The sequence below is a fragment of the Magallana gigas genome, chromosome 7 (genome assembly GCF_963853765.1).
Source record: "Magallana gigas chromosome 7, xbMagGiga1.1, whole genome shotgun sequence".
Lineage (NCBI taxonomy): Eukaryota > Metazoa > Mollusca > Bivalvia > Ostreida > Ostreidae > Magallana > Magallana gigas.
Window position 1 is genome coordinate 48983344 of NC_088859.1, and position 16172 is coordinate 48999515.

Below are 16172 nucleotides of genomic sequence, written 5' to 3' on the forward strand. Positions count from 1 at the left end.
CAGCTAGTTATCTTAAATTACTTAATTTTTATTTCAAATGATTTGTTTAAAACAAATTACTAAAGGTACAACTGCTGACCTTTTAAACCTTCCATATGAAATCACTGCTTACATCATTACAAAGCACATCATCCTCTCTCTCTTTTAATTTCGAAATTCTTAATTGATTTCATACAAATTCATTCAACAATTTCATGTACCTTTATTTGTCATTATAAAATGTTGTTTAAATAAAAACAAAACAAATATTATCAATATCACGAGTCGTCTTTATTCAAAGGCAGTATACATACCTTTCCTATGTAAATGTAAGTGCATACATACACAAAGTACAACTTCTGTAACCCAATTAATTGATGACATCATCAATTAAATGCTTTTTAATGAGTAAAATTCTAAAGAAATAATTAAAGTCACCTGCACTTTTTTTTTCAAAAACTCATTTAAATCATTCTGCATTTTATATCAATTAATTTTCCCCTATCTCCTTTATTCAAATTATTTGATAATAAATAACTATCTAATACATTGCCTTTTATTGCATTTTGTCTTCTATTCAAGGTTATACGTCTTGAAATACCTCATTAAAAATGACAAATATGGCTGATAGATGCTAAACGAAAGCCAGTTTCTATGGAAACTGAGTAAACAAAAAATGAGTCAAAATACATGTGAATTCCTAGTAAAATCCACCGAAAAGTGTTCAGCTAAAAAAACACTGGTCATTTTAAGTTGCAGAGCCATGAAACTTTTAAAGTTAACTCCATAGGTTTGACAGATCATGATCTGATATCACAATACACATACACATGTACTGATTATTACACGAATAAATCAATCACAAGATTTCATTCAAACTTACAATGAGTACACAACAATAAAACACAAGACCCCCACACAACCTAATAGTCTCACTAACAGAAGTATAGGGGTAGAAGTCTGTCCAGAGAAGACTTAAGAAGAACACTGGGTGTAGTGAGATATTTCCATTCCCTATTTTTGCCAATCATCACACAGTGTTGCCAGGGTGTATAAGACTTACTTTACCAGTCCAAAAGTTTACCACACAAGTGGCTTCTGTTGCTGCACGTTCTGATTATCACCAGCAAATGCTAACATTGTATATTAAAATTAGTAGAAGTATGTCTGCATGGTATTATCTTGAGGAACTGGAGGAGCTGGACATTCGATAAACGATAAAGCCTACTCCGGCTAAGGCAGCAGCTAATAGCCCGATCTTCAGATATATCTTATCATCCCGGGATATAATGTCTCTCACATGCCTAAAACAGAAAAATCAACACTAAAACAAAGCTGATGAAATTCTATCACAGCTAAAAACCGAATTTTGCACAATATTTTACACTTTACATGTATAAAATAAAGTTTAAGCTATTCCCAATTACAAAATCTTTATTACAGAGCAAATTAATTTTCTTTTACTGAAACTATATAAAAGACTTTCGAGAAAAGCAATAAAATGATCACCATGAATATCTAGAAATTTAGAGGTATAGATCTGTTAATGAGTACATAAAGAGAGAACAGGTGTAGTTTTCACTTCACAAAAATATTTGTTGGAGAAAAACACAACAATCTAAAACATGTCGAAGGTTTATCGTACACACACAAATTTGCCTTTAAGAATTTTGGAGATAATCAAACATGCTAGCACTATAACAGTCAATTGAAAACATGATCTACTGTGATCTTGAGAAAGTAAAATCTATCTGTTAGTCAGTTTGGATTAATTGAAGGTGAACTTGACTCTACTTACTGAGCGCCAGATCTGTGTTACAAAGCAGATATTATATGGTAGGACAGCAAATTTATTGTAAAAGGCAATTTCAAAACCAAGTTTACATTTTTGTACTAATCTGAATAAAATTATGTTTTTGATTCACTTCATATGTAAACAAATAGCTTTAATGGGCAATCTACTGAAAGCAGATCTCTAAGGGATCTGACTTTAATACAAAATTACAGGGTATGTTGACTTATCTTATTTTGGCCAAAATAACAAAATGGTTAATCTTAACTCTTATGTTCTTAAAAATTAAATAGTTCCAAATTTATATGATTTTTAATGGATTTATATCATGTCCATATCATCTAACATTTCCATGGTTCACACTAAGGTTTGTGTTGTTATACAATGTGCTGTTTGACTACCAGTAATTAAAATATTTCCATATAATCAATCTAACTACATCAGTGATATGAATTTCTGGGTAAATTGTCTCATGAAATAGAACTAAGACAAATTCATTTATATAATTATGCATCGATCATTGTTTAAGCCAAACAATTACTGCTCTAAGAATTCAACAAAATAGTCTACAGTAAAACTCATTTAGTACGAACATGGCTATAACAAATTCTCAGATATAGTGAAGTTTTTTTGAGTCTTCAGTAAAAATTTTAACAAATCTTGCAAAATTTTATGGTTATAACAAATTCAGATATAACGAATTTACAGATATAGCAAACTGATTTTGAGTCCCATAGAGGTGAATAATAATGAAATTTAACACTTTGATAACAAATTTCTTTACAGTTTAAAAATGTTTGCACTACCATTTAACATAATAGTTTGAATTAATTTATTTTCATAAAAAATTTTCGACTAACAATTTGATCATTAAAGGTATCAAAGTAATGTATTTTTATTCAAAGCCTCAATTAGCAAAAATTATAGTTTGGTGAAAGAAAACATGTATATTGTGAACTCGCAATAGTGATTATTACGAATTTGTCATACGGATATAACGAATTACGGATTTATAATGAAGTAAATCCATTGGTCCCTAGGACTTCGCTACAACTGAGTTTTACAGTACTGACTTGCTTGTCAAAAATATTCAAGTTTCAAAGCTTTATAAATTACTAACTCACATATGTTCTTGCACGAAATGAAAACAACATATAACTAATATGACACAAAGACACACAAAAAAAAGATTACGAAGAGGGTAATTTAAGAATCCTTAATAAGAAACAAAAAAGAACCCCTGGTGAAACATGCACACAAAAGTTAATTCCCTGATTATTACTGAGATATACATACAGTACATGTATATGACATAAATACAGGCTAAACATGCAGGATACACCAATAAAGTTTGGGCATGAAAGAGAGAAAGACCTTATTTTTTCTTGTAGCCATAGTGGGTTCTGCTGAACTAGCAGCATGTGGACCAAACGTTTCAGGTTGCTGAAAAAGGATAGGGTTACATTATACAACAAATGAGGCAAATCGATAACCAAAAAAAACACATTGCCAGTAATGTCACCAGGTCAGTTACTCATGCTGACTGAGAAACAATTAGAATGTCATGATAGAATGTAATGAACAGATCCCTGGTCCTGCTGCAGTGACTCGTACAAAAACATAAATAGACTTACGGATAGGCAGCCATTGTGGCCAGTTTGATGTAGACCTCCTTGTTGACTTTGTCGATACAGGTGAAACTCTGGGGTGGGGGAAGCTTGTACTTGTGACAGAACTGAGCAGGGGAGAGGTGGTAGTCCTGTCGGATGGCAGGGTGCTCTGTCTTACACGCCACCACCAGGGTGGGTATCCGACTGTCCAGGAAATGTTTCTACAAATCAGAGACAACCAGTTACAGTTTGGAACAAAAACGCTGTATAGTAATCAAAGATCTACTTAACATCTTAAACAAACATTTTGAGACTAACATATTATACCAAAGTCTCTATTTACCAAATACATTCTGGCACAGAACTCAAAGGTTCTAGGGTTGGTGACATCATAGACTAGACAGGCAACATCGCAGTTCATTTCTGTGGGATTCAACATGTCACTAACTGCCACATCAACCTCATGGAGCTGCAATAACAGTACAAATGTAAATAAATGATGCACTTCACTTTAAAAAGTCAAAATTTTAGAACTGGTATTTTTCAATTCCAAGCACTTACCAACAAGTATTTCTCCTGTCCATACACCTGAACCGTGTTTATTGTGAAACTGGACAGGTGCTCCTTGTTTAAAGTGGCCACATATCTCAGGTTCCTATTTAAGTGACCTTGTAGTAATGAAGTCTGAAACGCAGAACAGAATATCACCTGAGCACTTTTTAAGGTTTTGTTATATGAAATTTGATGACATAGAAAGGAATAAGATTTGTAAGACAATTCCTGTTGGTGAGGATGAATATAGATATACATGTATAGGAGCTGATACCTTTCCCACTCCTTTGGCCCCCATGACGTGACATCTAAACACATTCCTACTGGTCTGTTTCTTATCTAAGTCGATCTTTTTGTCTCTTGTCACTGTAATTGCTGACAGCTGGCTATCATTTAGATATTGATATCCCAAGTACGCCAGGTACTCAATGGTTCTGGGCACATCCAACAGGGTGGTAAGTCTGAATAAAATCAATCATTAAATTACAAAATAAAGTTATCATTCTAATATCAACATCAAACAACCATTTCATTTCAAATTTAACAAGCCTTTCTGTGAATGAATTAAAGAGTCATGATTATTTACTCCCACTGGGCCAGATATCCATGCAGTGATATCCAACCGTTGTGATTGGTGCACACAGTATTATTGACATCTGGACCCCAAGGCATCATAGGACATGTACTAAATAGGTTCTGTAACTCTGGTGGTGACAAATAGCCATCATTGTCCTGCAAGTGTACAGATTCAATATAAATACCAAATGCACTATTGTAAATATAGTAGAGCCTACAATACACAATAATTTACTTTGTGATTAAATTCATCATTCTTCAGCTATCGCATCAGAAAAGATAGTCAGAAGAATGAAAAATAGATCAAAAGTCATCTTACCTCATCATACTTTTGAAACAATAGTTTTAAAAAATGTAGACCTTGAAGAGATAATTCTGTTGTGCATCCTAGGCCAACATGAATCCTAAAAAAAAGGAATTTTAAATGGATATACCCGGTACAAGAGTGAACCAAACAAGATGAATGAATAATTACGGTATGTATTTAACACACATTATTCATCAACTCATTAACTGCACAATCGCTATTCTAAAATAAAGTCAAACGAGTCCTTACTTTGGTGACAAGTATTCTTTAGTGAGCTGTAAATTATCATCATAACCAAATGTCCGTAAAACTGTCCATGTGGTTTCATGGCGTCCACGCTGAATAAATAATGTGTGAAGAAACAAGAACCCTGTAAACAAAGAAAACAAATGCGTTCAACAGACACAATTTCAAAACAATGTAAATGTCCATTTAAAATTTATTTCTCTTGCCCAGATACATGTTTTTGAGTAACTGTCAAAAATCATTACTGCTTTCACTGATCTACTAAAAAAACTGACCCTTCAAAGATAAGCCATTATTAGCGACACCATCTGATATGTTCCTCTTCACAATGGCTTTGACATCCTCCAGTGACTGGGAGTGAAGAGGAGCATGGAAACATTTCAACTGAAAAGTACAATAGGCTTGCATAATTACCTGGTATCAGAATCAAAGGCCTGGTACTTGGTATTAGAAAAATTAATCTGAATAAGGATAAGGTGAATTTCAAAAAATAACTTGAAGTGGTGAACTGGTCAATGTCAGGACCATGAAGACTAAGACTATACACTTACTTGAAATTGATGAACTTCGCCATCATTTAAAATAGAATCATTGTCAAGATCACAGATCTGAAAGTATGATGTACGTACATGTTTAGGCCATTGGATAAAGCACATGCATGGTTTACACACAATACATGTACTATAATCTCTGCATTTTAATTTATTAAAATGAAAACTTACAACTGAGAGAATAATAAACCCCATTACCGGTATCTCTACTGTACCATTAATTACCTTAAATATTCTTGTGAGAGCTTTCTTGCACTGCAATGTGAGCTGGAAATACAAATATTATGGTAGATTAAGTATGTTAGATATAAAGTTTGTAATATAGGAAGCACATTCTGCACCTAAATACCTCAATATCCAACTCACCTCTTTCTCTTCTGAGTTATAGACAGCCGCAGTGGGGTGCAGCACTGCCTTTTGTGCATAATAAAACAGTTCACTGATATTCTTCAGGGTTCTGGCCGAGCACTGAAAGTTAAAAATAAATGTATGATGAATATGTTATAATGTATAAATCACTGCAACTATCAACGATTAAGTCCTCTTATCACCAAATATTTTGTAATGAAATACATATGAACCTCAACACAAGTTTCCACTTCAGCAAAGTCATTCATTATAGGCCTCATGATCTGAAATATGATTTTAAAACAATAAAAATTATGAAAAACATTATTCACCATTTGTAAAACTAAATTCAAACAAATATGCACTGTATAAGTTTATTAACAACAGCATTTAATGTAAAACTTGAGGAAGAGAAATTTATTAGGAGTGAATGGCCAGACCTCCTCTGTGCTGAAGTCCATCAGATCACACTTGTTGCCCACCAGTATAACAGGAACTTTATGCTCCTCTCCCAAGTGAGTTCGAATGTAAGGCAACCAAAATGAGGTAATCTGACAAATAAACAATTATCATTCAAATGCAAATTTCTTTTAATTTGATTCTTTTATTTCAATATATCATTCAGCTTGAAAGAACCATTCATTTATTAAATCATCATAATTTGTGTGATATAAAACAAACATCATAGTTAATATCAAATTCTTACTCTTTCAATGGAGTCCTCATCATCCACTGAGTATATTATACAGATAACATTTGACTGAAATATGAAAAAATGTGTATACTTACATGATCATTTCAATAATTCTTTCATTTTAGAGTAAACATGCAAATGTTAATTTGAATTATTTACACCAAAAATGTCCTAGAGTTGGTATGAGAGCTAATTAATCATCAATTACCTTTGCCATCTCTTCTTGGAGTATATCTTCATCTTGCTCTTGTGCTGTAACAAAATTACAAACTTTTATCATTGGTTTTTGAAGTAATGGTTATCCTAAATATTAGAATCTTTAATTGACTAACTTAAATGGATAAATATATATATGTATTGACTCACAGCTGTAGTCCACGATGTGAGTGGGGACTCGTTCGGGAGTGACATCGGCAGGGATGGTTATTTCCTCTGCCTTAGCTGGAACTTCATCCGGAAACTCCTCACTGACCAGGCTAAGTATCAGTGAGGTCTTCCCAACACCAGCTAAAAATTATTATGATTTGAAAATATTTTACCACCAAACTTCCTATTTCAAAATAAAATTCAAATACAAACAGTGGTACCAAATGTATCTTATACTGATAGAACAAAAGTAGATTTATCTTAAAAATAGGCAATTTAAAACTAATCAATTGACGTTAAGCAATTTGAATCTAAAAAGAAAGTAAAGCTATAGGGTTTTTTTGTATGCAGTTAAATTAACTTTTATTTTCGAAAATCGAGCGCTGGCTGACAAGGATGCTGGGAGTGGATACATCCCAGTGCATCTTATGCAACATCTGCACCGACCGCTTCCCAAAAGGCGAAAACTGTGTAAAATTACACTTTGATTTCAAAGCAAAGCTGATAAAAGAAGAAACATAAACATGCTTACGATCTCCAACAAGTAAGATCCTAACTTCTCTCTTTGATGTCATGGTTGAAAATGTTGACAATTTACTAAACTAGAAGGTCATTCTATATTTCCAAAATTCCCACATATTGGGGGCATGATGACAAAAATAATGTCTCACATAAATCCCTGTCACTATATTAGATATAAAATATATAATAACTATACAATTTTCATTATATTTTATGCAAAACACGATAATTTAACATCAACATGTGAGGTTCAATAGGAAAAAAATCCTCGCCATCTTCGACCACTCTGACTAGTAAGAAAACTCCAGAGTAACCCGAAAGTAACTTCCGGCGGTATTGCGCACAATCGACTAACGAAAGAAAGCGTCTGCAGCAACCACTTGTTAAGAGAGTGCGTGGATTTATAATAAAACAACGAAAAAGTAAGTGATTAAAAACTTTTGAAGGCTTTATGAATTGTTTGGTTAACGTGGTGCTAACCAATGACGACCAATTTACTACATTTGTATACCCATACCGTACAGCTACTGTGCATAACACCATGCATGGTCATGCAAGCATGCAGGATATATCTGCATTGCCTCCATCACATTGAAACACGATATAGTGTAATGGGATGGGATAAATAATGACAGACCAGACCGGGATTTGAACCCGGGCCCCCTGATTCTCTAGTCAGGTGCTCTACCAAATGAGCTATTTGTAAACTTTATTTAAACTATTAATTCTGACCCTCACATTCTCCCTCCCCCCTCAGGCTCTTAAATTCCCTCTGCAGGAGTTAACCTGTCAGTTCCAGGGGTTGGCATGGCACCAAATTAACGGGATAGGAGAAATACTGATGGACGAGACAGGGGTTTTAACCTTTGTACCCTGAATTCAATCTCTTGTCAGATTTTGGTGTAATTAATGAATAAAAACCAATTTGAAACTCTTATATTTTTGTCTGCTTTATAGTTTTATTATTATTATTATTATAATATTAGGTATTATACTACGAAGGAGTGAGCAAATATACAATGAAAATATATGTATGACTGGACTGGGAATCGAACCTTGGACTCGATCTTAATTCATTCCCTTACCTAAATGGAATTGCTCAGGAAGACCTGTATAATACAAGCTTTGAAAGCAGTTTATAAACATCACATTTAAAATATCATTCACCATGCACTTTAACTTTATACTTCCATGGTCATTGGGGGGTTTCAAAGCTTCAGTGTCTAAATTCATAAATCATAGATTATATTATAATATTTCAAATGAGAGAAAGATGAAAGATTATTTATATAATAGTGCTGCAGATGTTTTGGTACCAATGAAATGTTTTGAATGTACATGCAGTGTATGTAAAAATTAAGGTAGTTCTCTTCTCCAACAGATTGTATTTTGTACAAAATTGCTGTCAATTTTTATGACCAATTGACTTCTGTGAACATGGAATTTTAATTTTGCCAGGGTGGGCCTTTATGACAGATTCACAGAAATGACAGATATATGAATGTAAAACATGCATGAGGCTTACAAGAATGATAAATTATCTGATAATTCTCTTTAAACACAGCTGTGCTATGGAGGCCAACGGGTTTAAATTAAATAATAAAAATTAATTTTTTAAAAGTTTGATGAACAAAAATGAAATTGTACACGGTATGGCTTTTTTTACCCATGCAGCAACTGCAAAGTAAGTTTAATTGCATATGAGGCCACACACTTGAATTTATGGAAAACTGATTTCTGTATGTTGCATTATTAATAGCCCATTCATTATTGTGAATTGTACATAATGAATTACTGATTTCTATTACCAGTAGTTAAAATTATAGCATGATTTGCAGACTACCAACAAATCATTATAGTTTAATTAAAATCTTAATTATATGATGAAACTACCCGTATGAAAAGAATTTAAAAAAAAAAAGTAAAATTCCAATCAGCAAAATATACACTAGAGAAAAATGTTAATTGTGCTTTTAAAAATATAAGAACTCTGCAAATAAACAATGTAAATGGTCACAAATAACATTCCACTATTCATTCCAGCAAGTTGATTAGGGTGCTCTAAAATGAGCCAGGTATTTACTGAACCCCTGGCGTTCATTGTGATCAATCATTGATCTTATTAATTTAAAGGTTACATTGTGGGCACCAATACTCATGGCCTTGTAGACAGAGTCCTCCACTGCTTAACATATAAATGGAATGATCAACAACCATTTTGGGTCAATACTTTTAAAAGCAAGTTTAAAACCCGAGTATATAACAGTCGTGGAGAGATAGTCTTAATTTACATATCTTTGTTCTCTTCCTTGGAAGGATTTAAACAACAAGGTAGGAATTTAGCATTTTATTTCACATGCCGTAAATTAGATGGTACATGTTTATTAATTCTAATGTTTTCGATCATACTGAATTTGAGCATCAAAATTACCACAAACGATTCCAAGACAGTTTGTTTTTTTTTTATTAAAAAGTATTTGTATTTACATGTAATTTATCGGTTTTCTCCATGATTTTTCTAAAAAAAGGTAAACAGTAAAGTTGATGTATTCAAAGACTATTTATAACATTTCTTTGCAAAGGATTTTTAGAAACAGTGTATTTAAACTGTGTAGTATCTAGTTAAAGCTTCAGGAGTTTCCATTATATACACAGGGTTCAATATTCTGCCGTGTACCTGTACCTGGAACAACAATCCTGATTAATATTGCTTGCTGGCTGTGCCAATTCAATTTAAATGTCTTCTAACCTAGTGATAGCAAAATTCTAAACACAAGCATTAGATTCATGCAATTCATCATAAAACCAATTTAAACTGACAAACTTATAATCAAAAACTTCATTTACTTTGTTAAAGAGACTTGAGCATTTTATCTTAATGTTAGGCTATTGAATTAGAATTTTTTAAAAAAGAACTTAAAATTTGAAATGCTTTTTGTAGGCTGCTGGTCTAGACTTGCACTAGGGATGAGTGACATTTGATCTTGGCTGTACAAGAATCGGTGTTGACATTCTCTGATTAATCCTGTAATAGTCCTAAACTTGATCAACAGAATTGTTCTTGTTTAGAACATGGCTCGTCGCCGACAAGAAGCACTCGATGCTGGACAGGTGATTGAACAAGGTAACAAAACTGATAATGCTACACGATTATACAATGCAGTGATTTACTTTTGATAACAGTTGATTTGTTCTATTCATGATATGTCAGAGATAGTGAGGCTAAAGTCATTAAGTAAAATCTTGAAATTATAGTGGGTACTTTTATCTAAATTGGTCAGTGATCTATTGGAAAGAGTTGTATAGCTTTTGATACACTAGATTAAGAGTGACATTCATCTGAAGTGAAGTGCTGCATGTAGCATCATTATGCTTGTCACATGGATTGAGGTAAATCTGAACTGCATGGGGCTCTTAACTTCAAATTAATGTGATTTATTGGCTATAGCAAGTAAATCTCCTGCTATTATGGAGTGCTGGTGTTCAGCTGATGGTGCAAATTAATACCGACTTTATAACCAATCTTGTCTCTCTGTGGTTGACCATAGACCAGCAGAAGCAAGTGTTGACAAAGTAATAGCCGGATCATATCAGCCATTCATTTGATGTCCCTCCGGGCTGACTGCTCAGTAGATTTAATCTCAGCCTATACTGAGTGGTTTAAACATGCAATCAATAATCAATTTAGGTGTAAAATGTAAAGAGTGAATGGAGGGGATTGTTTGATTTTAGAGAGCCAGCTGATTTAGGAGAAGATGAGAGAGAGGAATTGATGATTATGATAATTATATGATATTAATTTTTTCTTTTTTAGTCATTTGCTATGACATCTGTTTTTCTTGTAGATTCTGCATTAATTGTGCAATATAAGCTGACCATTCAGATTTCAGATTCTCTTTACCATAACTATGTCAGTATTCAAGATCTTTGCATGTTTTTATTTTGTTTTTAGGGAAGAACTGGCCTGAGAAGTTCACAAAGCTAGAAATCCTGAAGGAAATCCCCTTTGACCCTGCATTGGACTGCATCTACTCGCTTCAGTACTCTTATAGTGGGGAAGTCCTGGCAGTGGGCCATGGGAACGGTGCCATCAGGGTATTCATCAAGATTTCTATTTATCAGTACATGTAACATGAGTCAAATGCCCAAACATTATGCAAATATTTCAAATTGGTATTCCCTATGTGAAAACAAAATGTCAGTTATAATTGTCCCCAATTTGTGTACAGATTTTCAAATTTGATGTCACTAAGGCCATCCGTAAAAAAATGTTTGTCGGAATAGCTGCTTGGAGGTTTCTAGACCTAGGAGGGAGGGAGGGGATTTTTTTTTCGAACTTGAATTTTAACTAATTAAAAACAGGTAAAAAATAAACATTTCTATATATAAAAAAAAATATTCTGTATTTTTTCATAATTAAATTTTATTAGCTGCATGGGGGTATTTCAATGAAGCGGGAGGCAATTCCAAACAAACCATAATTTTATTGTGGCCTAATTAACTTCACATCAAAGTAGCTTGCAAGCACAAAAATCAAAGTAATGAGACCTTTGCCAATTTATATTCACGAGACTATTATATTGATTGAATTTTTGCTATTTTTTGTATAAATGGTATTCGATCTGGCTATCATATAAAACACTATACCGTCAATCAATTCCCATTATTTCTGCTGAAAAAAACCGCAACATTGACAATAAAAAAAAGTTGTAAAGACTTGTCCCATCTAACTGCATGTGCATTCTCTCTCTTTTCTTCGTTTAAAGAAATAATGACAGCTTTATATAATGTGTGTATACTAAGTTGACACAGAGTTATGTTTCTTTGACTCCTGCTGTTTTTCAGTTGTACAGCTCCACTACTGGCGAGTTGGTGTCAGAGTTGAGAAAATCTCGTTATGGGGGAATGGCCATAATGTGCATGAGATTCCATCCAAAAGCACATCACATCCTGCTGGCCTCAACATCAGATGGCAAGATCTTCTCTTGCAACACCGACACTGGTGCTATTGAGGAGTTCGCTTCAGGTATACAAGTTACCATAACAAATAACAAACAATTTAAAGTAGCCGTCCAAACAATCAAGATCACTTTAATTAATCCTGTCGTTAGAGGTCTGCTGCAAATTTCGATCAATTAAATTTGTTATTTTTCTTTTGGGTATTTTTTGTATGACATTTATCTCTTTACAGAGAAGGATAATGAAATAAACTGCCTGGATTTTGATTTTGATGGCCTACATTTTGCCACTGGAGGAAGGGACTTGAGCATCAGAATTTATAACTCAAAAACAGGACAGGTACTTTTGCACTTGGAGGAAATATGTTTTATCGTCTAAAATTTCTTCAATGAAGTTATTACACAACAATGCATGTGTTGTCACTACTGTGAGGCTTATATATTCTGTTAGATTATTATAGCCCTATTTCTAGGAAATAATTGAGTGATTGCTCTATTTGCAGCTCGTCCACACATACGAGGGATATAGCCAGAAACAGAACCCTACAGAGATCCAGACGGCTGGATGTGCCATGAGAGTGTTTGCTCTAAAGTACCACCCTGAGTATGATGACATCTTTGTGACAGGAGGATGGGAAAATCATCTCAAGGTAGATATCTCAATGATATCTCAGAACGAGAGAGCTCGCAAATTGATCTCATGTCAATCAACTCAAAATTATCCTGCTCTGTGAAGGAGTCTCTAAAAATTATCCTTATAAAGATAAGAACCTCTTGATAATCCAGCTGAGAGTGGAGGATACGTACCTCACAACAATAATCCAATCCTAAAACAAAGGGCTTCTATAAACAATATCCCTTATATATCCTAACTGTGGATGATCTAGTAACTTCAAATCAAAGGAATTTTGAATCAATCACCTTATCAATACAAGTCCATTAATTGAACTAATTGTTTACTAAATTGATCATCCAAAAGTTGACATCAATTTATCCAATTTAATATGAATTTGTTTACCAAGTATCATTATCTCAATCTGCATGCAACATCTCAAGATCTCAGATATTGCACAGTTGTCAAAATTACCTTTAAGTAGATTTCAAATTAGGCATCTCAAATTTCATTTGGCCTCTCAAAACCGATTGGGCCTCACATTTTGGTATTGATCATTAGTTGTTGCTTGATCATTAGTCAATTGTCAGGTGCTTTGTGAAGTTTTGTCTGAACCTCGTTTAGGATATAAATTTGACAACAAGTACATGTAACACTGTAATTATCAGAATCAACAGAATCTTCAATCATTCTGTACAGTGGTTTGACCATGATGAATGTTTACCTAATTTTAGGCTCTGCTAGAAAAATTCAATTAAATAAACAAAAGTTTGTATACACAAAATTTCATGGAAAATTTCAAAGAGAAAAAGTTTTCAAGAGTTTTATTTAATGTATATATAATTTCTATCTTCAGTAGTTTACATGTATCGTGTGCAGCGTGATAAATGACCCATTTTTGGTGTTTTGTTTACCTGCAATAAAGTGCCAAAAACATATAACGAAATAAATGGCACTAATGCCAGTTCAATGAGAAACAGGTAGTAGTTCTGGGCTGATAACATCAGCTGTAAGAGGGCGTTAGACATAAAGTGTGTGCAATCAGTTGTGGATTCATGAGGCAATTATGTATTGACTGGAAAATGAGAATGGTTTATAGAAGCAAATTGTAGTTAATTTCGTCCCCTTTCAAAGGCTATCCTGAAATCACATTAACATTTGTACCTGAGATATAGCAATGCTTCCATGTTAACATTTTATATTTTATATACTTAACAGAGTGCCATAAAAAAAATATCCTAATCAATATAGCAAAAATGGCAGATCACAAAAAGATTCTTGATTTGTTTAATTGTGCATGAACATTTGGCAGTGATTTAACCCTGATGACTCAGGCACAGTAATGGTTTTGCTTGTTGTTTTTTAAGTTTTATTTTAAGATATTATATTTACTGGGTAATAATGATAATCACAGGAAATTCTTCATGCATTGATTTCTTGAACAGATCTGGGATGCTCGGTCAAATGATGGAGTAAAACGAACAATTCACGGGCCGCATATCTGTGGAGACAGTCTGGACCTGAAGGTATAGTCCCTCCTCATTGCTGAATAACAAGAGCCACAGAAAGAGGCAACTTAGTACTTAATATTGAAGTCAGCAGGCATTGATACTATGTTACAATCAGAGATGTTGAAATCTATTTTAAGAGGATTATGTATTTCATCACATGTGCAGCAATTTTCCGTTAAATAATTCAAACTCCTGGGTAGTCTTTAAAACTGTAAATATTCTTAAGCATGCTGGTGTGACAATGAATTCTAAAGTAAACACGTCTTAAAGTAAGAAGTTCGATATTCTGATTTTTGTAGGTTTTATATAAAAGAGTGTTGAATTATTGGAAGTTAGGTTAAGATAGATCAGAGTTGATAAAGCCAGAAACTGTCTATGGTATGAAATGGTAATTTGTAGTTCAATAGATTTCTGTGTTGCATTTTGTTTTATTCACCATTTTATGTTTATTTTTATTTTAGGGAATGAAAATCTTGACTGGGTCCTGGGTGGCTACCAATGCTTTACAAGTGTGGAACTATACTGAGGGCAAGTTGGATAAGAACATTCCGTTTGACTACAAGGGACATGACGGTGCCTACCTGTACTGTTCACAGTTCTGTGACAATGATGTGGTGGTGGCCGGGGGGAGTGGCACCAATAATGTACAGGCCATCAACACAGTCACAGGGGAGGTAAGCCTGTCACACACTCAACATCAATATCAATATCAAGATTTAATGCTGCTGTGGTTTCATAGCTTATTCATTAGTTAATCAATTTGAGTTCTCTCCCTTTCCCTTGTGTAGGTTATTGGCAAGGTACAGATGCACAAACCGGTCCAAGCCCTGGACACAGTGATGGGGGGACGTCTACTAGCAGTGGGGGGAGGAGAAAACAACCTAGTCCTTGCGGCCTTGAAGTAACTCCAAAACAGCGCTGTGTTCATTCCGTATTATTTGAACTATATATTGCTCGTCTCTGTATGTGCTGCTGATCAAGTGTTGCCAAAGAAGTCTATGATCTAGAACATTGACCCTGCACTGTATTACAGGTTATCCCTACCTGTGGCTTGCTTCAACAATGGTGTGATCTTTTTTTATAAATGTAAAAAGTAACAACATAATATATTCAATTAAGTCATATTCTGTAAGAAATGTTCTATCCATTTATTATACTCAATAACCGTACAATCTACACAAAGCTTCATTGGTTGTGAGAGTGCCAAACCTTCATTGATAGCCAAGCTAGTGTGTAAAGTGTGCCTCACCAAGTTCACTGATTAGCTCCGATACCATCACCCTCTGTATACCTGTCTCCAGGTGGAAATTGTCCCACATCTGTCACCTGCTGGATGTATGGAGATTCTATCTGAACACATGTACCAATGTTTGTTTGTTCTGCATGTATCTACACATTCTTGGGTTTAAATGATTTTCTCAGTTCTATTCTGCGAGATATCCGTCCCCTGGTTCCGTCCAAACATATTCATTGATTTGTACTTTATTACATATTTACTGGTGTGAAAAAATGAAGCATAATACAAATAAACATTCAGTATTTATAAA

At 33.9% G+C, this 16172-nt stretch overlaps 2 protein-coding genes across 7 annotated transcripts; one reads left to right on the forward strand and one right to left on the reverse strand.

The window, feature by feature from the left end:
- Window positions 1-248: 248 nt before the first annotated feature.
- Window positions 249-7833, reverse strand: LOC105325608 (mitochondrial Rho GTPase 1). 4 transcript variants are annotated; one of them, XM_011425244.4, is made up of 20 exons: window positions 7554-7833; window positions 7022-7162; window positions 6864-6907; window positions 6668-6721; window positions 6402-6512; window positions 6195-6245; window positions 5980-6081; window positions 5839-5880; window positions 5614-5670; window positions 5338-5446; window positions 5066-5186; window positions 4829-4913; window positions 4520-4665; window positions 4208-4394; window positions 3943-4065; window positions 3725-3850; window positions 3406-3602; window positions 3146-3214; window positions 1778-1789; window positions 249-1283 (listed from the first exon to the last, which is right to left on the reverse strand). In XM_011425244.4, exons 1-20 carry the CDS (start codon window positions 7594-7596, stop codon window positions 1157-1159), a joined length of 1947 nt encoding a protein of 648 aa, XP_011423546.2. In that variant the 5' UTR covers window positions 7597-7833; the 3' UTR covers window positions 249-1156. The 4 variants fall into 4 exon arrangements, with proteins under 4 accessions (XP_011423546.2, XP_011423548.2, XP_011423547.2 ...); XM_011425246.4 differs by lacking the exon at window positions 3146-3214; XM_011425245.4 differs by lacking the exon at window positions 1778-1789.
- Window positions 7834-7857: 24 nt separating this feature from the next.
- LOC105325607 (WD repeat-containing protein 5B) lies at window positions 7858-16172 on the forward strand. Of its 3 annotated transcripts, none has more exons than XM_011425243.4 (9): window positions 7858-7965; window positions 10485-10667; window positions 11496-11638; window positions 12389-12569; window positions 12735-12841; window positions 13005-13151; window positions 14560-14640; window positions 15087-15299; window positions 15414-16172. In XM_011425243.4, the coding sequence occupies exons 2-9, from the start codon at window positions 10616-10618 to the stop codon at window positions 15528-15530; spliced, it is 1041 nt and encodes a 346-aa protein (XP_011423545.1). In that variant the 5' UTR covers window positions 7858-7965; window positions 10485-10615; the 3' UTR covers window positions 15531-16172. The 3 variants fall into 3 exon arrangements, with proteins under 3 accessions (XP_011423545.1, XP_034311218.1, XP_011423544.1); XM_034455327.2 differs by having other exon boundaries at window positions 7904-7965; window positions 10613-10667; XM_011425242.4 differs by lacking the exon at window positions 7858-7965 and adding an exon at window positions 9705-9874.